The following is a 24,134-nucleotide window of genomic DNA, read 5'->3' as shown; positions in this document are numbered from 1 at the left end:
GAATGCAGCTTCTGGAACTGCTTTATTTTAATTAATTTTATTATTAATTTAAAACGAGGAGTTTCAATTTCTCTACAAATTCTTAAACCATAAAGGGTTATATTATTCTCTGGAAAATTCTTTTAAAAATGGCATGCTGCTATTGATAATAACCAGGAACTTAATATCAAGAATGCAAAAATAAGGTGACTTCATTAGTATATCAGACTCTTAATATTAAAGCTTAAAATTCCTCAACTCTTGGTGCAGTAAGTGCCAACTTTTCCATGATGACAATCATACTGTGGTTCTATGATACTTACCTCTTATTATTGCTTTGAGGTGGCAGGGTTTTAGCTTTTTGGCAGCTGTCACATCATTGAGAGCAGAACGAAAATTGCCTAATAGTCACCATTTAGTAAAAGAGAAAACAAGATTGAGATCAGAATATTTGCAAAAATTTGTGTGTAGAGACATATTCTTATACAGTCTTGGAGGAATATAAAAAAGAGCAATGGTTTTTAGAAAAAAATATAGTTGAGCTCATCAAGAGTCTTAGCAATATTTCTAACACTGGAAGCTCACAGAACAACTAAATGGCTAGCAAGCCCATGAAAAGATGCTCAACATCACCAATGACTGAAGAAATTGAAATTAACATGGAACTGGTAAAAATTAAAGACAGATAATATCCCGTATCGGTGAAGACATGGAAAAAGGGCACTCGTGTAAGGATAAATTAGAGAGCAAATTAGCATGTACTTTGGGTGTATACTCTCACCCAACAATATTCTTCTGGGAATTTATCCTTAAAAATACTTGGGCAGGGGCACCTGGGTGGCTCAGTCAGTTAAGCGTGCATCAACTCTTGATTCTGGCTCAGGTCACGATCTCACAGTTTGTGGGATTAAGCCCCACACTGGGCTCTTCACTGACAGCACAGAGCCTGCTTGAGATTCTGTCTCTGCCCCTCCGCTCCCTCTCAAAAATAAAAACATTAAAAAACAATACTTGGACAAATGTGCAAGGATAAATGTAAACGCATGTTAACTGCAGTATTACTTTTAATTGTGAAATGCTGGTGATACCCTAACTATCCTCGATATGGTAATGACTAAATAAACTATGGTTATGCCCACAAATATATGGTCAACTAATCTTTGACAAAGCAGGAAAGAATATCCAATGGAAAAAAGACAGTCTCTTCAACAAACGGTGTTGGGAAAACTGGACAGCAACATGCAGAAGAATGAAACTGGACCACTTTCTCACACCATACATACAAACTCAAAATGGAAGAAAGATCTGAATATGAGACAGGAAACCATCAAAATCCTAGAGGGGAAAACAGGCAACAACCTCTCTGACTTCAGCTAGGGCAACTTCTGACTAGATACGTCTCAAAAGCAAATAGGAACTATTGCGACTTCATCAAGATAAAAAGTTTCTGGAAAGCGAAAGAAACAGTCAACAAGACTAAAAGGCAGCCTACGGAATGGGAGAAGATATTTGCAAATAATATATCAGATACAGGGTTAGTATCCAAAATTCTATAAAGAATTTATCAAACTCAGCAGCCAAAAAACAAATAATCCACTTAAGAAATGGGCAGAAGACATGAATAGACACTTTTCCAAAGACACCCAGATGGCTAACAGACACATGAAAAGATGCTCAACATCACATCATCAGGGAAACACAAATCAAAACCACTAGGAGATACCATGTCACCTCTGTCAGAATGGCTAAAATTAACAACTCAGGAAACAACAGATATTGGTGAGGATGTGGAGAAAGGGTTTGCACTGTTGGTGGGAATGCAAACTGGTGCAGCCACTCTGGAAAATAGTATGGAGGTTCCTCAAAAAGCTAAAAATAGAACTACCCTACGACCTAGCAATTGCACTACTTGGTATTTATCCAAAGGATACAAAAATACAGATGTGAAGGGACACATGCACCCTAATGTTTATAAGAGCATTATCAATAATAGCCAGACTATGCAAAGAGCCCAAGTGTCCAATGACTAATGAATGGATAAAGAAGACACACACACACACACACACACACATAGATATTACTCAGCCATCGAAAAGAATAAAATGTTGGGGCGCCTGGGTGGCTCAGTCGGTTAAGTGTCCGACTTCAGCTCAGGTCACGATCCTATGGTTCGTAGGTTCGACCCTCACATCGGGCTCTGTGCTGACAGCTTAGAGCCTGGAGCCTTCTTCAGATTCTGTCTCCCTCTCTCTCTGCCCCTCCCCTGCTTGTGCTCTGTCTCTTTCAAAAATAAATAAACATTAAAAAAAAATTTTTTTTAAAGGAATAAAACGATGCCATTTGCAACAATGTGGATGGAGCTAGAATGCATTACGTTAAGGGAAATAAGGCAGGCAGAGGAAGACAAATCCATGAGATTTCATTCACATGTGGAATTTAAGAAACAAAACAGATGAACATGGGGGAAGGGAAAAAAAAAAAAGAGATGGAAACAAACCATGAGAGACTCTTAACTATATATAGAGAACAAACTGAAGGTTGTTGGAGGGAAAGTGAGTGGGGGGATGGGCTAAAAGGGTGATGGGCATTAAGGAGGGCACTTGTGTTGAGTACTGGGTATTGTAAGCGATGAACCAATAAATTCTACTCTTGAAACCCATATTACATTATATGTTAACTAGAATTTAAATAAAAATTTGGGAAACAAACTATGGTTAATCCATACTATTACATAGTATGCGGCCATTAAAAAAAAGAGTAAGATAGACCTGCATGTGAAAGGATCTGCACATGATGGGGCGCCTGGGTGGCGCAGTCAGTTAAGCGTCTGACTTCGGCCGGGTCACGATCTCGCAGTCCAGGAGTTCGAGCCCCGCGTCGGGCTCTGGGCTGATGGCTCAGAGCCTGGAGCCTGTTTCCGATTCTGTGTCTCCCTCTCTCTCTGCCCCTCCCCCGTTCATGCTCTGTCTCTCTCTGTCCCCAAAATAAATAAACGTTGAAAAAAAAAAAAAAAAAAGAAAGGATCTGCACATGATAGGATGCCTGTACCACGTAGTTTTAAGTGGTTGTTCTATGTGTATAATGTCAATGTATAAAATGCAAATATGATTTTGTAAAACTAACCAATCTAAATATACAGGCATATGTACACACACATATGTATTTATAAATGTATTAAAAAAAAAAAACGGTCTGCAATCACACACACACTGGTTATCCAAACTAGGAGGGCATGAAGTAGATTTTCACTTTCTAGTTTACTTAACAGTTTGGTATTTACCTATTATTTTCACTTCTAAACATTCTAGCACAGGGGTCAGCAAAATTTTTCTCACCCTCTTCTGAAGGGCCATATAGATATAGTAAATATTTTAGGCCAAATATGATCTGTTACATATTCATCTTTGCTTGTTTTATAATTCTTTAAAATATAAAAAACATTTTTAGCTCATAAGAAGCCAAGGATCCAGATGTGGCATGTGAGCCATAGTCTGCCAAATCCTGCTTTAGCCTTAAGATGAATCAGAATTAGTGGAAAACTTTACCACTGTGTTCATTATTGCATTATTTTAAAACACCTAAAAGCAGCTGTATATTTAATAATAGCAAACAGTGAAGCCAATAGTGTAAACACTGGTGTGTCCAAATGATGCAGCTTTATGTAGCTATTAAAATAATATTCACAGATAATTTTAATGACAGGTAAAACTGTTTATATGTTATAAAATTAAGTGAAAAGAACGGAATACAATATTGGAAGAACAGCATATTAACTACACAAAAAAATATATATATATAAGAGATCCAAAGACTTCTGGTTAAAGGCGGTAGATTGAACCTTTAGATAAGGTAGATAAGGATTTAACTCAACCTCCACTACTTTTCCCCTTTCCCCCCAAAATGCCATAAACCCACAGAGACAAAAAGAGTAAGAATACAGAACACATTTTAAAGCCGGAAAACAAAGGGACAAGGGCTAAATGACTAATCAGGCCTAAGAAAACTGAATTCTAAGCCAGCAAAGGGAAAGCCCCAAAGCTAGTGAGTGGTACTGCAGAACCTAAAAGTACTCAGGACTAAGGAACTGACAGCACCAGGTACTTCTGGAAGTGTGGGTAAAGGGGTCTTCCATTTAGTGCGCTTTGAATCAAACCTGATTCTGCATACTAATCCTAGCACTGTGTACCCTTACACAATTCATTTTACTACATTTACTGTATTTTACGACAATTTCTTACTCTGACTAGGGAAAAAGCAGTCAAGCTCACCTACGTTACATAGTTGCTATGAGGTCAAGAGAGATGACAAATGTGGAAGTGCTCTGTGAGCTGTACCAGTGAGGTATCATTTAAGGAACAGCAGGGATTATCAAGCCTCTACTCCTCTAGCATCATACACACACACGGTTTTCTTCTTGCAAGGTGCTTCTTCTGGTCTTATTGGCCCTATACAGGATAGTCTTAAAGTTGCCCAAAGAACATGTAGCTATTGATCACAGTGAAATGCATAGCACACAGTAAATGCTTTATGTGTATTTACTGACTAAGGAAATGAATGAAACTCCTCAGGGAAAGGCCAGGTCTTACCCATCTCTGCAATGCCCATGCCTAACACAGAACAAGAACTCAAGTTTGTCTGTTGAAGAAGAAAACGTATTCCTCCAGAAGTTAGAAAAATGGGTTTCCAGTCCTGGTTCTGACACCAACCAGAGGGTCCCTCTCTGGGTCTATGTAAAACGAGGGGTTGGTTGGCCCAAATAATCTCTTAAGTTCTATACCACTTTTACTATTTAGGATTGTATAATGAAACACACTAAAGGAGACAACAGTTGGAGCAGACTATGACTGGGGAGAAACTGCTCAAATGGTCCCACCTGACTCATCCCAGCTAGGCTGCAAGGCTTATGCTCTACCAGTCCCTCAGAAATGCCCAAGGCCCCAGGTCGTCTTTCAACTCTGTGATAAGAAACATGGGTCTAACATGACCAAGACTAGTCACCAGCAATAATGTTACCGAATAACCAGTGTTTCCCAAAGTCACATCTGCTCAACAGTCCTGCATGGTAATAAGCATTACTTGAAAAGGAGCTTACAAAAACATAAGAATCGTAAGGTAGGGTTCTTTGCTGTAGGTCATCCCAGCATCCTGAACATACTAATGTGAACTGCAAATCTGCAACAAAGCAGCAGCAAGTTCCAAATTTCCTTGCCTAAAGAGTATTTGTCACATCAAAGGTCCCACAGAATGCTCTTTGAAAAATTCTCCCTTTGATTTATATAGTTCTGTCACTTAAAAAATCTCTATTTCTTGAATCCTTCTAGCATCCTTAAGAATAGCATAAAAGGCCAAAAACAAAAACACATTTTTTTTTTTTTTTTTTTTTGAGAGAGAAGCATTTGGACTAAAACAAATCTCAGATCATACCAACTCATTTATTAAGGCAGGTCACTTGTTTGGTTCAGATAGTAAGATGGGGCACTTGGGTGATTAAGCGTCCGACTTTAACTCAGGTCACGATCTCACTACTTGTGGGTTCAAGACACACATCGGGCTCTGTGCTGACAGCTCAGAGCCTGGAGCTTGCTTCCGATTCTGTATCTCCCTCTCTCTCTGCCCCTCCCCCATTCACTCTCTGTCTCTCAAAAATGAATAAGCTTAAAAAAAAATTAAAACAGATAGTAAGAATTACACAATCTATCTGGTTTCCCTTTTCGCCAAGTCCACCTGGAAGATTGGAGTTCAGTTAAACTTGCCTAGCTTTCTGAGATAAGCAGCTCTGCTTCTGACATTCTCAAACTCTGCACTAGCCAACATAATGGCTTTTACCATAAGTTAATTCTTTAGAAAGCACTAAATAATAGAATAAATTACCAAGATAGTACTGTGCTGCTGCCCGGTTGGTATAAAGGACAGCATTCAAATCAGGGTCTGTGCATTTCTTCTTTAATCCTTCAGAGTATGAAATCACAGCTTTTTTATAGTCTTTTTCTTTAAAGTAATCATTGCCCTCATTCTTGTAGGTCTTGGCCTGTTCTGCAAAGAAGAGAATAAATAATCACTATTTCCTGTTTTTTTAAAGGTTCATTAAAAATAGATTCCAAACCATACAATAATGTAACATATGATAAATCAAATACAAGAAACCAATAGAAAAAGAAAACTCAAAAATTAATGCTATAAAACTGGGTATCAACATGGAGAGACATAAGTCATGCATACTTAATGCTACAGTCAATTCCAAATATCTTATGAGGTAGATTATTAGGTACTTACAAAAAAAGTATACTTATCCTACCTCTTGAAGAATGGACTTTTTTTTAATTATTGAAGAAATGGGGGGAAATTCTACTTTTGTTTTTGCTTATGTTTTAATCCCAGGAATGCAAATTCCCCTCCTCACCCTAGTAAGAGCCTACAAAATCGTTAAAATCAGTTCAAATTTCCAATCCATTGTGAGCCCATTCCTACCTCCCCCTCTTCAGTGTTCCAGCAACACATAGTATATAGCTATGTGTTGGCACTTACCAGATACACATAGGACAATCTGGCCATCCACGGGAGCATAACCCTTGAGGGCCATCTCACTCACCCCTGTATTTCCCAATGCCTAGCATTTAGTACGTATCAAAAATTAAAAAAAAAGGGGGGGGTATGCGTGGAATAAATAGTGACAAGTTAGACCAGGTTAACTACTTGTTATCAATCAGAACCTTTCTGACTCACTCTTTACCTGAATCCAACGGAGACACAAAACAAATATTAGACTCATGTCAGATACCTTCTGGAGATCGTTCTTCATCAAAAATAATTGACTGGAGGCAAGCCAAGTCAGGATTTTCGTTGGGATCAATTTCGGATGGCGCTTTCCTCATAAATAGGGGGACCTTTTCAAATTCCTGGAGATTAAGACAAGAAAGAACTGTAGGAATAAGATTTTCCACTGAGCAGATCCAATTCCGTATCTCTACGTCAGAGTTTTCTTCCTCATCATGATTTGCAAATCAGGATTAGCTATCTCTCTCCCTATTCAGGCCTCAGTTTCCCATCTGTAAAATGATAGCGCAGGGTAACGACCTCTAAAGATTCTTTCGGTTCTCGCGTTTTTACAAGGGCCGCGGTAATCACCGCTAATTGAGCGCTCTTGCGTCCCCGTCACTGTACCCACCATATCCCTTCATCTTCGCCGCAATCCTACGAGACTGTGGGCTACAGTTTAGGAAATTTTACAAACGAGGCCACGGGCTCAGAGACATTAAGTAGCCGAGCCAGTAAGTGGTAGAGTCACAGGTGGGTCTGGCGCCTAAATGTACTGACAGCTAAAGAAGGCCCTCAAAACCTCGAGGCCGATTTTCTATCATTCCCAAGTGGAAACCACCCAGGCCCGGGGATGAGGGAGGCGTCTCCGTGCCCGGGAGCCCCAGGTGTCGCGACGACCCCCCCCCCCCCGACACACATACACACACACACACACACACACACACACACCACACGTGCGGGGCCCCGGGCCGCCTACCTCCTCCCACTGGTCCTCGTGGAAGCCGCCACTGTAAGGCTCGTTCTGGAACTTTTCCAGGAACGCGTCCATGGCATCGTCGGCGTCAACGTCGGCGTCCGGCTCCCATTGCTCCATGGCGACCCCTCGGCTCTCGCGCCACGGTCGCAGCGGCTAAAAACGCGCGGCCACTTCCGGCAGCGCGGGTGCTCTTCCCTCAGTCCTCCGGGCCCGCGCCCGCCGGCGCGCCTCGGGTTCCGCCCTACTCAGGACACAGCCGGCCCGGCTCCACCCCTTCCCGGCCGGCACCACCCCCGCCCCGCCCTCCCCTCAGCTGGCCGCAGCCCCGCCCCCCCAGTGTTTGGGATGGTGGATAAACCCAGCGCCCCGCAGTGCCCCATTATCACTCCGTTAACTCGTTTGTTCAGCCAGTTAACACGTGTTCCCCAAGCTCCTTGTGTGTTCAGGCCTATTGTGGTGGCTGGGTATACAGTGGTGGGGAAAGCAGATAAAAAGCAGATAAAACCCTTGCTCTCCAGGAGCTGATCAGCTAGTGCGGGGAGACAGACGGTAAACATATACTTTGTAAGAGGTTGTCAGGTGCCAGCAAGAGCTATCAGGGGAAAGTTTCAAACTGGGTGTACAGGCATGCAAGCAAAGGAGGAGGCCAGAAGTGGCCAGGGCCTGTTGGGGGGTGAGGGCGCGGGGGAGAGCACTCTCCATGGAGGGGATTGGCAGGGCCCAGCCGCAGGGAGGGGAGTTGGGGGAAGGGGGTGCTGGTGCAGAATGAGAAGTAGGGTGAGTAGGTGAAGTGAGAGGGATGATGAGTAGTGATTCTGACTTGGGTCTTCCTCAGCGTGCGGTGGTAGCTTCTGGAGAGTTTTGAGAAAAGGGGCTATGTGATCAGACATGCCTATTTCTGAGGTCAACCACCTCCCTACCCGCCCCAGCTGAGATGGAAACAGGATCTCCAGGGGAGGTGTGCCTTCCTTCAGCCACAGGGTTACCCAATAGATGGCTACCCAGGCCCTGCATTGGGTGCTACAGCCTCAGGAAGCCCACAGCCTGGTCTGGAAGGAAACATGGACAGGCTGCAGACCTAAACCAGGGCCGATTACAAGTCTGCACAGTGGAGGCCTAGAAGAGTGGGTGTTACCTCGGGGATTCAGAAGAGGAAGGTCTCCACAGATGGATGGGCTCTGGAGGGGAGCATCTTAGGCAGTGGGAGCCCCTGTGCAGAGAGGCATGGAGGTGTGTAAGAGCCTGGCATGCTGGGTACATGCCACGAATCAGGAGGAAAGGCCAGCAAGGTGGATGGGGGCCAGAGGGCAGTCAGGCCTTTATCTGGCAGAGGATAGTGAGCCAGTGATAGACCTAAGGACAGATTTGTTTTAGGAAGGCCTGGGTTGCCAGGTGAAGAATTGATGGGAGGAGGCTGGATTAAGAGAGGAGATGCTGGTGAGAGACTAGGGAAGAGAAGAGATTGGAGGCACAGCAGTGGAGCTGGAAGCCTTAGCCATTATCTCATACTCAGGCGAAAGAGATAGCAGGGCTAAGGCTGGATGCCCGGAGGGCTGCGGCTTCCAGGACCGGGCCTGTGGCTTTTCCCTTCTAGCTGCCGCCCATGCCGGGCAGGACACCTGGTCCAAGTGCCTCCTCTCCTCCAATTCGGCACCTCCTTTTCCACCTTCATCCTCCAGCCTGCTCCCTAATGGTTCCCATTCTCACCCTCCTCCTCATTATCTTTTCCCTTCTTGGGTACAGAGCCTACAGATCCTGTGGCTTCCATTTTTTTATTTGATTCCTATAAAACTCTGTGACGTGAGAATTCCTTTTACAGGTGATGTTAGGGGAGGCTCAGAAAAGGGAAGTGACTTGCCGAGCGCTCTCTGATCCTTCTGACTCCAGATGACTTGGGGGCACTGGCCAATCACTGAGCCCCTGTCGGCCTCTGTTGTGCTTCGAAGCCACCCAGACCAGAATGTGGCAGCTGTCGTTTGTCAAGGCCAGCCCAGACCTGGGTTCTGGCCAATGAAAGCAGCAGTGTCTTTGGGTAGAAAGGGCTGAGCCACGGGAGTTGGGAGACGTTTGGGACCCACACTTCTATTGATTCTCTTGGGTGACCTTGCACAAGGCCCACTCATCTTGGAGCCCTGTCCTCATCTGTAGAACGAGGGCAGTGAAGCCAGCCTGCCTTCACCACAACTCCATGTGGCTACCGCGACACTCCAAGGAGGCCATGCTTGTGAGCATTCTTGGCAATGGAAGAGGTTATGCACAAGGAGCACTCCCATTTCCTGCTCTCTCTTAGGCCCAGAATCCTGATGGCCCTGGCCTACCATTTATTGGCAGAGGATTGTGTGGTCAGCATCCTGGGTTCCTCATCCCAGCAGCAGCTTAAATGTACTCTACACTCTCGCCCTGGGGAATCTCACCTCAGCCCTGTCTTCGAGGAATCCCGAACATGCTTCCATCCCGGGTCCTTCTGCCGAACTCCCCACTGTGCAGCCAGCCAGCCACCTGGCAGATGTCTCTACTGTCACGACACCAAGCCTCTCAAGCTCACCACATCCAGCCTCAACTCCTGTCTCTGTGAAGCTGCCTCTGATCCTAAGGGACCAACCAGTGTGGGGGACACCATTGACCCAGGTCATCCACCCAGAAACGCAGGCACCACCCTCAGCGCCTTGCTCTCCCTCCCCTTCCTCCATTCTGTCAACCACCGGGTTCTGACAATTCCCCTTCCTCTGTGTCCCCAGGGTCCAGTCCTCCCTCACCACCCTGCCCTGCCATCCAGGCTTCCATTCCTCCCCACGAGCTGCCAGCCAAGTCTCCTTGCCTGTGCTTTTGTTCACCACCCCTCTTTCCTTCCACCACAGAATGAGCTTTCTTCCCCTCCCTTTTATCATTTTTTCCCTTTTAGGCCTCAGAGCCCTCGTCCTTCCTCCCTCCCACCGGCCTGTGTTTTAATGTGTATTTTCAGCTTGTAAGTGTTCTTGCAAAGTGTGACTTCTTTTGTGCAGACATTTTTTTTACATCCTCTTTCCCTCAGCACAAGGTTTTAGGTCCCATCCAAGGTGCTACACGTACCCCCACTGCCCCTAAGTGCTGCATGGGACTCCATGGCGCCCGTTCACTCCCTGAGGACGGATACCCAGGCGGCTTCCTCTCCCAGGCACCACAAATAATGCTGCAATGGACTTCCTCATACATCTTTTCTTGTGGACCTCTGGGAAGAGCTCCGAGATGTGTGCCCATGAGTGAAACTGCCGGGTCATGGCATGCATAAGCTTAATATGAATGAATAGTGATGGATTTGTGTCTGGAATGGCTGCACCCATGTGCCCTCCCACCAGCAATGCCTGCGGGGTTCCTGTATCTTCTAGAGGAAGGAGCTTTCTAAAGCCGACATCTGTCCACATCTCTCCCCTGCTTAACACCCCACCACGCCTTCCCGCTGCTGCCTTAACACGGCCTCCACCACCATGGCAAGCTGGCCCTGGCCCTGATCTACACACACACACACACACACACACACACACACACTCTCTCTCTCTCTCTCTAGGATCCATTGAACCTACATATCAGCAGCTGGTCCTCAGTCCCGTGTGCCCTGCTCTCCTCCATTCACGCCCACCATATGGTCCTATTTCCAAGCCTTCTAGTGGGGGGTCTTGCCCCTGACACCCCTACTCCTGGCTGGCCTACATACGTCCCCTGAACTTCACAAGCTCCCATGAGCCCCTTCATCACAGCACCACCCTGCTGGGCACGGATGTCTTTACATGTCCCTGATACTTCCGTTAGACCAAAGTTTCTCAACCTCAGCACTTGTAACCATTTGGGATGGATAGTTCCTCACTGTGGGGGGCCGTGCTGTGCACCGTAGGATGTTTAGCAGCGTCTCTGGGCTCTAATCGCTAGATGACAATAGCATCCCCTTCTGCAAGTTGTAACAAACAAAAATGTCTCCAGATATTGTCAGATATTCCCTGCACGTCAAAATCACCCCTTTTGAGAACCACTGCATCAGACTATGCGTTACTAAGGCCAGGGACTGGGTCTTGTTCTCCTCTAGCACCCAGAGCAGGCCTGGCCCCGGTTAGGTGCTCAGTAAATGCTACCCAAATGAAAGACAGCCAGCAGATCTCTGGGCAAGGACCGGAGGGTGAGACTCAGAGGTCAGAGTTCCGGGAAGTGCATGACGTCATGGGGCAGGGGAGTCTGTCCTTTTCCTTCCCCTAAAGCCACCCCAATCATCATCTCCTGTTGTTCTTCCACCCTCTCTGTGGGGGAGGGGACATCGAGGCACAAGGTGGACTTTTTCCATGGCTTTGAGTCCGCAATGAAGGCCACGCTCATCTCACAAATGTGCCACATGGAGCAATGGCTGCCCCAGGGCACGGGGCGTCTTCCAGGAGGAAACACGCAGGGGGAGAGGTAAGCCACGTGGCATTTATAGTGGGCATGGCTGTGGCTGCGGCCGCCTCTGGGGAGGGCCGGGGGCTCAGGCACATCACTGCTTCAAGGCCATCTTCCAGGAGCCCAGTGCCTGCACGATCCAGGAGCACCGCTGGTGAGAAGCGGGCAGGCTCTTGCAGCTAAGGCTCCAGCGGTGCGTGGTGGCTGGGTCGCACACCCACGAGTCCCCGTGTGGCAGCGGCCAGGAGTTCCAGCAGCAGCTGGCTAGGATGTGGTCCTGGGCCTGGGCTGCGTAGATGCACACTGATGCTTCTGGGTCGTGTCTCAGGTTTTCCAGAGCTGGGTCAGGGGGAGGAGAAAGGCCGCTTGTTAAGACCAGGTCCCCCACAAAGGTCTCACAGCGGATCCTCCCTTCTCACCCCCGTGTCTCGGCTTAGGATTTTGTTTAACATCCCTTCATTTCATCTTCCTCCCAGCCCTTCAAACTGTGCCTGCCTTTTGAAGCCTGAATTAAAATCTGCCTCCTTCAGGAAGACTTCCTGGATTGCCCCAACCTCATCAGTTTCCCCAGTTACAAAATTAACCCGCCCCCATGAAGAGCCTGAACCACTTGCTCTGTACTAAATGGTTTGGGGCTTGTTTTCTAGCCAGGGTTCCTAGACTGTAAACTCCCCTAGGGTGGGGCTGTGTGTTCCGTGTCCTGGTGACCCCGTGGTACTTAACACTGCTCGCCAGGGATGAAGACTAGCACAGCTGGACTGAGCTGATGCCCCCTGCTTTGGGACCTAGTCCTTCTGTTTTCTGTCACCCACTGCGAGCCCACTCATTCTCTCCCTGGCCCCCGAGATCTCAAAGACGCAGGGCAGGACTTACCCGCTTTAACTTCATTCAGCCGGTCTTCTGTCATCATGCTCTCCATGCAGGGGACCAGGGACCCTTGAGTGTAAGCCAAGAGGTGAGTGCATCCAACTCCTGACTAGGGCCCCCGCCCTCAGACCAGACCTCCTGAAGCTCTCCCGCCCTCCTTGAGTCCCACAAAGGAGGACATAAACAGAGAACTTCATTTTGACCCTGGAACAGATTCCCCAAGAGGAGTCCTGGGAGAGACAGCAGGTCTGGAGGGCAGGAATGGCACCGGGACAGGGACAGGATCTGGGCTAGAGCTGACGCTGACAGTGTGGCCCTAGGTGGTCCCTTACCCAGGTTGGCCCTTAGTGTCCTCACCTGAGACTCAGGGAGGTTGCTGCCTCAGCTGGCCCCTTCCCCGGGGTGCTTGAGTGGTAATAATGTAAAGGACACAGAGCGCCTTGCACCCCTTTCAGGCAGGTGTGGGGTCCTGGAGGGAATGAGACCCCGCTCCTCAGCCACGTTGTTCAGCCCTCCCCGGCTCCCAGCCTACGTGCCTGGTCCCCAGAGTACCTGCAGGTCCTCGAATGGGTCAGGCTGTACCTCTCACCTCTTGTTGGGCCCGCCCCACATTTCTCTGCCTGGCTCATTCCTATTTATCCCTGAATATTCAGCTTAACATGGTTACTTCTCCAGGAAATCCTTCCTGACCCTGCGCCCACGCTAGGTTACGTGCCTCTCTGGGCTCCCAGAGTATCTGAGTTTCTCTCATCTGTACACACTGTGATGAATTTTGTGACTCATGAATATCGCCCACCAGACCAGGGGTCTCAAGCTTAGATCCGCTCGGAGTGGAGAAGTGGGAAGGGCAGTCTCTGAGGATCTTAAATCACACGCACAATTGTACGTGTGAATGCATTTTTTCTAGGGGCAAGTGTTCATAACTTTTTTCAGGGTTTGCCAAACCCGCAAGAAGTTAGGGACCCCTGTACCAGGCCAGAGGTCATCTGTGGCAGATGCAGCCTCTACCCTGCTTTGGTTCCCCAGCACAGAGCCCTGGCACAGAAAACACCCCTGAGGCTGTTGAACACCAACACTTTTAGATGTGGTTAATTTGGAGCAAGAGTTAGGGAAGTCAGCATCTGGCAAATAATGTCACTCTGTGTGAGAAGCTGCCTCTGAGCAGGCCCCCACGTTCTGAGGGATGCCCCCAGTCCTTGGCTTGGCTCCTCTGTCCCTGCACAGAGCAGGTTCAAGGCACACCCCCACCCCTGCCATCCACATCGCCTCCAGAAGGGTTCTCTGTTTCTCTAGACTAAGCCTGGATGGTACCTGATGCAGAGGGGAGCACCATACAACGTTTGCTAAGTGAGCCAGTGAATGGGTGCGTGGACGACTGGACAGATGAAAACCACAAGTGACTTGGGGGAAAGAACTAAAAGAAATGTTGCAAAGTGAGGGCTGGGAACATCATCCTGTCCAAGCTCCTATGCACCAGGGTCTCTTGGTCCTGGTGAAGGAGTGTGTGGATATTTGAGGGAGGGGAGGGGCGTGGCTGGGAGGAGACATTCCCACCTGCCATCGGAAGGGTCTGAAGGGGATTCTGAATGAGGGGAATCGAGTTGTTTCGGGGAAGTGTAGAGTGAGCTGATGTTGAGGGAGCACCGTGACTAGCCAGTCTTCACATTATTAAAAAATATTCTCATCTAATCTGTGAAACAGGAGTTAATCCCCATTTTACAGGTGAGGAAACTGAGGCTCCGTGGGAGTAGATGACTCAGTTGGGGTCACACAGAAAGGGGATCATGGAGCTGAGATTCTACTTCACACTTTCTACCGCACAGCTTCGCCTCTCTCGCCACAGTCAATGGTAGGCTCCTGCCGGGCCCGGACCCATGCTGTACTGGGGAAGGGAGGGGGGAAACAGCAGTTCCGCTGTGCAGTTGCCAAGGTTGTGACCTGCACAAGGACTCCAGGCCGGATCCACCCTGTGGCCCACTTCCCAAGCAGGGATCTAGAGGAAGAAACACCTTTCTAATTCGCACCATGACCATCTGCTGGCCAAGTTTTGCACACAAGGAGAGGCATTTCCCAGGTGCCAGGAGGGCTGGCGGCTTCCTTCCAAGGGGAGGAAGCAAAATAGAGGGCAGGCAGCGCCCCAGGTGCAAGTCTAGCCCTGCCAGGTTACCTATGAACATGACTGAGGACTTCCGGAGGGAGGCCCGGGGATTCTTGGCATACTCCAGGCTCTGGCTGAGGAATGTGAAGGCGCTGTCTTGGTGGGTAGTCACCTGGGATGAAGAGAAAGCCCAAGAGTGCTGGGGCCTCAGAGGCACTAATTACCCATCCAGTCCTCCCAAAGCTAGGGATGGTGACCCTATCAGGCAGCCAAGCCCTGGAAGCTTGCCTCCTAAATGTCTCTGCCACCATCCTGGCCTCTGTCTGAGACCCCCAGAGACCAGGCCTCATCTGTTCTTAACAGATTGCAATGATCATTTCCATGGTCTTCCTGCCTTGGGTATATCCTCTTCCAGTCCACCCCCTGCTACAGCTCAAAGGAAAGTTCTAAAGATAAAAGTCCAGCCTAGTGAGAATGGACACGGCATGCAAGGGACATGATAGATAAAAAGACAGGTCTGATCAGCATGAAGGATTCGAGTTACAGAGCAGTGAAGAATAAACTGGAGAGTTAGGAAGGTCTTAAAGCCGGACAGGAATAAGACTTACCTATGCATTAGAAAATAGGAAGCCAACATCTATTCTTGATAGAGCAATGACAAAGCAATGTTTTGGGCAAAATAGTCTGAGAGTGGTGTTCAGGACGAGTTCGATCAAGTAGAAACTAGGGGGCATGGGGGGCAGGCATCCTGCTAAGGGGCTGCTGAGAAACATGAAGAAAAATCTAATATGATTACTCTCCTGTTGACAGTCTGCTCTGGGCCTGGCATCAAAGCCTTCGTGATCATGCTCCTCTGCCTCAGTTTCCACCACCGCCCCCTCCCCCGGCTATGTACACTCTGCTTCAGTGCCCCTGCTGTCCCCGGATCTGTGCCTGGTACTAGCAGTTGCTCCTGATTGGAGTGCCCTTCCCTCTCTTCTTCATCTCATGCATCTTTCTCATCCCTTGAGGCTCATCTCAGGAGCCACCTCCTCCCTGAAGCCTTCCACGACCCTCAGACAGAGCTGCTCTCGCCACTCTTCAAGCTTCTGCAACCTATGACAGCGTGCTGTAATTATTTATATCAATGTCTCCCCCACTGGGTCCAGAGTTCCCTCAAGAGAAGGGGCCAGCTCACTCAGCTCAGGGTCCTCAGCACCCTGGACAAAGGTTGGTGTGGCATAGATCCCAGAAAGCATTGGATGAATGGATGAATGAATGAATGAATGGGTTACTGGTCCTTTCTCAAAGCTATGGCTAGAAGTTGACCTTCACACGAGCGACACTGTTGATGCTGAAAGAACAAAAACAGAATCTAGAGGAGCCTGAGTGGCTCGGTTGGTTGAGCGTCTGACTCTTGATTTCAGCTCAGGTCACGATCCCAGGGTCGTGGGATCGAGCCCTGCTTTAGGCTCCGCACTGAGCGCAGAGCCTGCTAAAGATTCTCTCTGTCCCTCTCTCTCCGCCCCCCGCCATTAAATAAATAAATAAATAAATAAATAAATAAATAAATAAAATCTACGAACAAAACAAAACAGAATCCAGAGGAGTCTAACACAGAGGTCACAAGCCACAAACCACAGTCATTGGCAGAACAGTGACCAGCAGTGTTTTAAACAAGCTAAATTGATGGCTAATTAATGTCTTATAAAAATCTGGGCTTCTAGCTTTTCTCGTGAAGCCGGAGGACCTGGCAAGAACGGCCTGCACAGTGAAGCGGAGCACCCACTCGTGCTTTCAAGAGGGCCCGGGCCCTCTGGGTTGCCCCCAGCCCCCACCACTCCTGCGCATGCTCATTCTCTGGTCGCTGTAGGTATCTGAACCAGCACCCTGGCCAAACGCCTCCTCCAGACCTCTTTTTCCCTCTGGGAAATGATAGTAATAATATCAGGCACTGCATCATGGAGGCTTTGAACATTACCGATAAGGGTCGTATCCAGCCCTTTTCGTAATCCTGGAATCTGTTACTCTGCACGTTTCGCTAGATTGGTGTGGAGGGTGCTGGCCTGCCCCGCCCACATTGGTGTGAAGCATTTATTGCCCCAGCAACGCCTCCGCGGAAGAGAACTGCTGGCCCAAGGTCACGTCCCTTCCCAGGGTGGCTGGCTTCCAGTAACAAACGGACACAGGAGTGTAGAGCCCTGACCCCTGGCCCCAGTTTGGGGAATCTCACTGCAGTGTTGGCTGAGATCTCCCCCAAAGCTACGCTGCAGCTTGACTTCTCCTCCTGCCCCCTGCCCTCCCTTCCACAGGTGTTGAACCCAAGGGTGCACCCTAATAAACCTCCTGCGTGCTAATCTCTGTCTCTGAGTCTGCGTCCTGGGGAGCCTGGCCTGTGACAACAGGGGAGGTAGATGGGACTAGATGGCAAAGCTTCCCAAATGTTATGAGGAGGGACAGGGCTGCATCCTGCAGGACGCGTTCTACCGTTCTACTGGGTGTTTGTGGCCTGCTCCTAATTCAGGATGCCGTCAGGTGTTACCTAGAAAGGGGGTTCTGTGGTTAAATAAGTTTGGGAAGGGGTGCCTGGGTGGCTCAGTCAGTAGAGCAGCCAACTCTTGATCTCAGAGTTGTGAGTTCAAGCTCCATGTGGGGCAGAGGACCTTAAACAAATAAATTAATAAATAAAACAAATAAATAAATAACTTGGGGAATCCACGGATTCAACAACCATGAAAAATCTCAGCACCGAACATCTCAGAGCCTTTAATGACCTGATGACACGACAACCCTCCAAGAGGAAGATGACGAGGTAGTGTTTCCCAAACTTACTCATCTTAGAACCTCTTTTGTCCCCTCGGGGGTATTTCTCGTGGGAATGTGTCACAGAGAATACACCCTGGCAATTGCTGATGCAGAAAAGGGAGCCGCTGAAGCTCTCAAAGCAGGGGTATAATACAGACAGACTCGTGTTTGAACCAGACCGCTCTGGTGGCCCGAGTGGGGATGGGATCAGAAGAGATGAGATTCAAGGCTGAAAGAGCCAGGCGATGGCTGGATCCAGAGCCCAGCTGGGAGACATCCGTGTCTTGAACTAAGGGCAAGGACAGTGGGGATGGGGAGGGAAAAACCAGATGCAGAGATATTTAGGATATTAAAGACTGGTCAAATGTGGAAGGTGACGGATATGGAGTCGAGGATAATTCTAGGTGTCTACTTTGGGGATCCAGAGGGACGGAACAGAATTGAAATGGGAAGGGAGGCCATAAGCTCAGAGAGGCCTGCTGAGCTTGAAGTGCGTGTGGTTCACCAGGGAGGTGTCCGGTAAGCCACCGGAGAGGGACACTAGAAGCGAGAAGCCAGAAATACAGATGCACGTTCAGAAGCCGACAACTTGTGGGCGGTCGTGGAATTGCCAGGCAGGATGCTTGGGCGAACAGAAGGAAGAGAAAAGGGAAGAGTTGGCCCCCTCCAGCACACTCATCAGGAACCACTCAGTCTCGAAAGCACTCACAAGGTACTTGCAAATTTTGGCCACCGTCTGCTGCTGGTTGTCCCAGGACTTCCGGCTATAAGCTCTTTTTGGCAGTTCCCAGGCCATGAAGCAGGAACAGCGGAACAGGGTCTTCACACATTTCTGGGGACCAAGAGGAGGACAATGCCAGTGCTGGGGAACTCCACGACAGCCAGAACATACTCCAGAAAAACAGTTTTGTGAAACTGACTTTTGGAAAATCAAATCCTGTTTGAAATGCACAAGTGCCTGAGGCGCCTGGGTGGCTCAGTGGGCTAAGCGGCTGACTTCAGCTCAGGTCATGACCTCGTGGTTTGTGGGTTCAAGCCCCGCATCTGTGCTGACAGCTCAGAGCCTGGAGCCAGCCAGAGCCCTCCCCAGCCAAGGCCCCCCACTAACCTAAAAGGTGCCTCGGATGCTGTGTCTTCCTCTCTCTCTGCCCCTCCCCCACTCATGCTCTCTCTCTCTCTCTCTCTCTCTCTCTCTCTCTCTCTCTCTAAAATAAATAAACTCAAAAAAAATTTTTTTAATCAATAAAAAATTAAAAAAAAAAACACTCTGAAATGCACAAGTGCAGTTGTTCCTTTTGAGGAGGACTTCCACCACGGTGCCTTTGGGAAACAGGCTTGTCCAAGACAGATGGTTAGCGACTCTGGCCTGGTTTCCCTAACGGGAGGATTGGCCGCAGGGCCCAGGGCCTACGCACACTCACCTGGCTCACCTTGGCATTGCCGTCTTGCATGGTCAGCAGCAGGGGCACCAAGGTGCCCATCAGCTGCTCCTCTATGGCTGGGGTGCGAGGCGACCGCAGCTTCTGGACCACCTTGCCGTACAGGCTGATGCAGGAGGAGCGCACGTCCTCTCGTGACTGGGGCAGACCCAGAGGCTCAGGCGTGCTCCCTCCTCCCAGAGGCTGCCTGGGCCTCTGAGCCCCACGCGGAGGCATCAGCCTTCCTTCCACTCACGCGGGGTTGGGGGGGGGGAGCCCTCCAGACACAAGAAGCACGGAGATGGACGGAGAAAAGCAGAGGCCACCTGGTGGGGCTGATCTGGGGCCAGCATCCCCCTCACTGGAGCCTAGGTCCAGAGTTCTGCCCTCTCTCCCCAGCCAGGGCCTCCCACTAACCTAAAAGGTGCCTTAGTGCCAAGTGGAAAAGAACGTCCCTCTCTGCTGGAACCAATTAAAAAATGCGCCCCCGCCAGGTGGGCCAATTGCAAGGAGGCACAGGTCTGGGGAGGCTTCATTACAAAAGAGCTCTCTCTGTGGGAACCAATTAGAGAAGGAACTTTCTCCATGCAAACCACTCACAAACAGTGTGCCAGTTGGAACGAGGGACCCCTCCCCCTGGGCTGACTCGGGTCTGCCCTGCCCCCAGAGGGCGATGGCAGCTACTGCATCCCCCAGAGTAGTAAAGAGCCCCCCCCCCCCCCAAACCCTCTCACCCTCCACCCCCGTGGGATCCCTTACATCACTGAAGTGTGGGAGCAGGACCTGAAGCATCTCCACATAGACCGAGCTGTCCATCAGCTTCCGGTCCTGCCCCCTGAAGATGGTCTTAAGGTTGTGGGCCGCCTCCACCACCAGCAGCCCGTCCATACTCTTCAGGCCCTTCACCATAGAGGGCAGGAGGGCCTGGACCTTGGCAGTCTGTGGGGCAGGACCATCTGGGATGGGGGATCCTACCTGGGCTGACAGGTGAGAGCCCCAGCCTCTGATTCACTGAGATAAACTTGGTGGAGACGATACCCCTCCAGGTTTTTGGTTATGCCATCCCACCGGCCTGGAATGCCCTCACTCAAGCTCTTCCCGTCCCCAAAGTCCTCTGTGTCCTCACTCACTCCTTCCTGGAGACCTGAGGCCCTTTGTGGCCACCCCCTTGTTGGCACTAGGTAGATGGCCTGTGTTACTAGTTAGCTTGCAGTCTACATCCTGTCCCCTCGGCCCTCTAGACCCTGAGCTGCAACGGCACCAGGCAGAGGAAAACAAAGCACTTTTTAAAATGCTAAGATGGGGGCGCCCGGGGGGGCTCAGTCGGTTGAGCATCCGAGTTCTGCTCAGGTCACGATCTCCTGGTTCGTGAGTTCGAGCCCTGTGTCAGGCTCTGTGCTGACAGCTGGGAGCCCGGAGTCTGCTTTGGATTCTGTGTCTCCCTCTCTTCCTCTCTCTCTCTCTCTCTGCCCCTCCCGCACTTGTGCTCATGTGTGAACACCCTCTTTCTCTCTCTGCCAAAAATGAACCAACATTTCTTTAAAAAATGCTAAGATGCACCAACAATCTGGGACTCAGTTTCCTAATTTGTAAAACGGGAATGATTACTGCCATCCCCAACCCCTCCTATACACACTGCCTTCAGGGTCATTGTGAAAAATCTGGATTAGAAACGATTTCAGGGGTGCCTGGGTGACTCAGTCGATTCAGAATCTGACTCTTGATTTCAGCTCAGGTCATGGCCTCTAAGTTCATGGGATCGAGCCCCGCCATCGGGCTCCGTGCTAACAGCAAGGAGCCTGCTTGGGATTCTCTCTCTCCCTCTCTGCCCCCCACCTACTCACATGCCCTCTCTCTCTCAAAAATAAATAAATAAATGAACATTTTTTAAAAAAGGAAACTATTTCAAAAAGAATAAAATGTGTGGGGAATTTTTAAAGGCTATCTACCCACTTTACAGATGGGGCAACTGAGGCAGGGGCAGAAATGGGTTCCAGCATCTGAGAGTCCGTGATGGCCAAGCTCCACCCTTCCCTGAGCTCGGGGCCTGGCTGGCCGAGCTCTCCTCTGTCCTCTGCTCACCTTCTCAGTCCTGCGGGCCAGGATGATCAGGCCTCGGATGGACAGCACCTTCATGATGGGGTCCTGGTGGTTCAGGCCTTCAGCCATCCTCCCCAGAGAGTACTCCTCAGGGATCCGCCGCACCTGTTCCATCTGGAGAAGCTGCAGGGGTGATGGTAATTACTCCCTGGGCCGAGGGCCAGTGCAGCCATCCGTCTCCCCACGCACGGGGAGTGCACGCTGGATGACCAGGGGCTAAGTGTGGGGCATGAACGATTGCTATCTGGTCAGCGCTGTCCAAAGCAAGCCACGTGCGTAAATTTAAATTTTCTAGAAGCCACATTAAAAAAGCAAAGGAGAAATCGATGAAGTCAATTTTAGTAATACATCTTATTTGACCCAATATATCCAAAGTCTTATCATTTCAGCATGTAATCAATAAAGAGATTATTGACATATTTTAGTCTCTAAGACTTTTTTGAATCAAGTCTGAAATGCGGTGTGAATTTCAAACTCACAACACATTTCGATTCAGACAGACACATTTCAGGGGCTGACTAGGCTCCAATGTGGCTGGTGGCTATCATATTGGACAGTGCTGGTCTAGTTAGTACCAGCCACTGGCTCCTGTCCCCACCCAGCCATCAGTGTTGGTGACGCCAGACTCTGTCCTCTCTGCCTGGCTTCCCTCTGCCCACCGTCCTCAGTGAGCCCCTCAGCTCAGGATTTTAACTGCCAGCCCTAGGCATATAACACTCAAGGCACCGTCTCTAGTCTATGGCGCCATCCAGAGCTCCTGACTTGGAAAACAGTCTGCCAGAGGCTGAACGTGTCACTCTCCAGCTCAGAGCCCCTGTGCCCCCCACTGACCTTCACCATCGGGCCCTACTTGCCCCTGGGGCCTCATTCACGCCATGCCCATCCTCACACTCTGACCGCCAACCAGCTGCTAACTAAGCTGCCCGTTGTCTGTGGAAGGACCCAGGCTTTTTGTCCTTTCTGTGCTGGCAGGATGCCCTTCTGCAAGGGCGCCCACTTCCACTCAAGCACCTTGCATGGCTCCGTCTAAAACTCGGCTCCCCCTCGAAGCCATGGTTGACAATGTGCCCAGGCCTCGTCTGGGTGGACTGCCCCCTTCTCTGGGAGCCCTGAACAGGGAAACCCCAGTGCCCCTATCTACTTATGCGTCTGCCTCCTGCCACCCCTCTGCCCTCTGGAGCTTCCTTGAGAACACAAACTGAGTGCCTCTCCTTGGGTCCCTGTTACCTAACACAAGCTCTGGGGTAGAGTATGTGCTTAGAGCACACTTTCGGTGCATGAGTTCAGGTCCAACACGAAATTCGGTTCCTTTCCTCCTTAGAACTACCCTTCCCCTTTGTTCCCGTGGCAGGGGTTAGCACCACCGCCCTCCACTCTCCAACCCTAAACTGGGCATCACCCTCATCTCCTTCTTCTCTCCACCACCCTCCCACCCACGGCAGCCCCCTGCCTGGTCAGCCTCAGGAATGCTTCTCCCATCCGTTCCCTGGCCTTACCTCCACTGTGACTATTGAGGCCCTGTGTCTGTATGATGAAAAGAGAGAGCTGGGGAGAGGGGCAGGGCCGTGGATCAGAGGGGGAGGAGGCAGGAAAGGCTCCACCCACTCCTCCACCCATCCACCCAACTGATGCTCAGACCTGCTCTGTACCAGGTTCTGGGCTACACGCTAGAGATGCAGGGAAGCATATTGATGAGGATGATGGTGATGATAATAAGAACAGCAGTAATACAGCTGACTCACAGACGGTGCTTCCCAGGTGCAAGCACTATTCTCAGAGCTTCACGTGAACTCATTTAATCCTCAGCAAAACCTTATGAGGTGGGCAATTTATTATCCCCATACTATAAGCGAGGAAGCCGAGGCACGGGGGGGTTCCGGGACTTGCCAGGGTCACACGGCTCCCCTGAGTTCACCTGCCGTTGGAAGAAGCAAGCACGCACATGGACAGTCACAGCAGAAGTGGCTGGGGAAGGCGGGGAGGGACACGTGAGCTACGTCAAGGTGCCACAGTGAACATAGTGGGCCCGGCTCTGGCCGAGAGCAGCCCACGTCTTCTGGGGAGGAGGAGAAGGCCTAGACCAGGCTGAGGACACTTGCCCCAGGGTGGAGAGCCACTGCTCAGTGCTCCAGGGGAATGTTAAGGAAAGGGTAAGCCTAGAGCCCCATCGACACATGAATGGATAGACAAAGGGTGGTATATACACCCAAGGGAATATTACTCAGCCTTAAAAAAGAATGAAATTCTGAGACCCTTTAACAACATGGATGAACCTTGAAGACATAAGGTTGAGTGAAAAAAGCCAGACACAAAAGGACATTGTATGATTCCACATATGTGAAACCTACAATGGCAAGTTCATAGAGAGCAGAGTGCTGGGTGCCAGGGGCTGGGGAGGCAGAACGGCAGCATAGTGTTTAACGAATACAGTTTCAGTCTGGGACAGAGGCTGCATTTAGGAAGGACGACGAGCAGTTCTGTGGACGGTGCTGACAGCTGCACAAGAATGTGACTGCACCTAATGCCCCTGGGATCTACACTGAAACATGGCTAAAAGGGTAACTTTTATGTTATGTATATTTTACCGCAATTTTTTTTTAAACTAAAGAGAGAGAGGGAGGGAGAGAGTGGGTTTGTGTCTGGGTTTGAATCCTGGATCTGCCACTTACGAGCTGTGTGGCCTCGGAAAACTTAACTTAAATCTGTGCCTCAGTTTCCCCTTCTAAACTGGGGGATGAAATAGCATCTGCACCACAGGATTATCATGAGGATCAAATATATGTGTAAAACACTAAGAACGTGCCTGGAGGATAGTAAGTGCTCAATAAATGTTACCTATTAAAAAAAGAAATAAAGAAATAAAACCATCTATCCTCAAATAAGTAAGCAAATGTTAGCTATAATTGTTGGTGGGTGTCCTCTTCTGGATCTGACCCTAACCAACCTCCTGATTCACCTCCCCCAGCAACCCCTG

At 49.5% G+C, this 24,134-nt stretch overlaps 2 protein-coding genes across 4 annotated transcripts in view; both read right to left on the bottom strand.

The window, feature by feature from the left end:
• The window catches only part of TTC4 (tetratricopeptide repeat domain 4), a 31,337-nt gene extending 23,654 nt beyond the window's left edge, over positions 1-7,683 (bottom strand). The window contains exons 1-4 of the mRNA XM_086717071.1: positions 7,493-7,683; positions 6,758-6,875; positions 5,851-6,012; positions 303-380 (exon numbers count right to left, since the gene is read on the bottom strand). Coding sequence (XP_086573197.1) covers positions 303-380; positions 5,851-6,012; positions 6,758-6,875; positions 7,493-7,609 — 475 coding nt within the window. The 5' untranslated portion in view covers positions 7,610-7,683. The remainder of the gene's footprint in view (positions 1-302; positions 381-5,850; positions 6,013-6,757; positions 6,876-7,492) is intronic.
• A 4,224-nt stretch (positions 7,684-11,907) lies between these two features.
• MROH7 (maestro heat like repeat family member 7) overlaps positions 11,908-24,134 on the bottom strand; it is a 59,450-nt gene continuing 47,223 nt past the window's right edge. For all 3 annotated transcript variants that reach the window (XM_086717067.1, XM_086717069.1, XM_086717068.1), the window contains exons 18-24: positions 21,143-21,283; positions 19,820-19,999; positions 19,064-19,219; positions 18,352-18,474; positions 14,928-15,030; positions 12,767-12,829; positions 11,908-12,232 (exon numbers count right to left, since the gene is read on the bottom strand). In XM_086717067.1, coding sequence (XP_086573193.1) covers positions 11,988-12,232; positions 12,767-12,829; positions 14,928-15,030; positions 18,352-18,474; positions 19,064-19,219; positions 19,820-19,999; positions 21,143-21,283 — 1,011 coding nt within the window. In that variant the 3' untranslated portion in view covers positions 11,908-11,987. The remainder of the gene's footprint in view (positions 12,233-12,766; positions 12,830-14,927; positions 15,031-18,351; positions 18,475-19,063; positions 19,220-19,819; positions 20,000-21,142; positions 21,284-24,134) is intronic.

This window comes from Puma concolor, chromosome C1 (genome assembly GCF_028749965.1).
Source record: "Puma concolor isolate L17-30 chromosome C1, mPumCon1.1.hap2, whole genome shotgun sequence".
In the NCBI taxonomy this organism is placed as follows: Eukaryota; Metazoa; Chordata; class Mammalia; order Carnivora; family Felidae; genus Puma; species Puma concolor.
The sequence above is the reverse complement of the archived record's forward strand: the minus strand, read 5'-3'. Positions and strand labels throughout refer to the sequence as shown.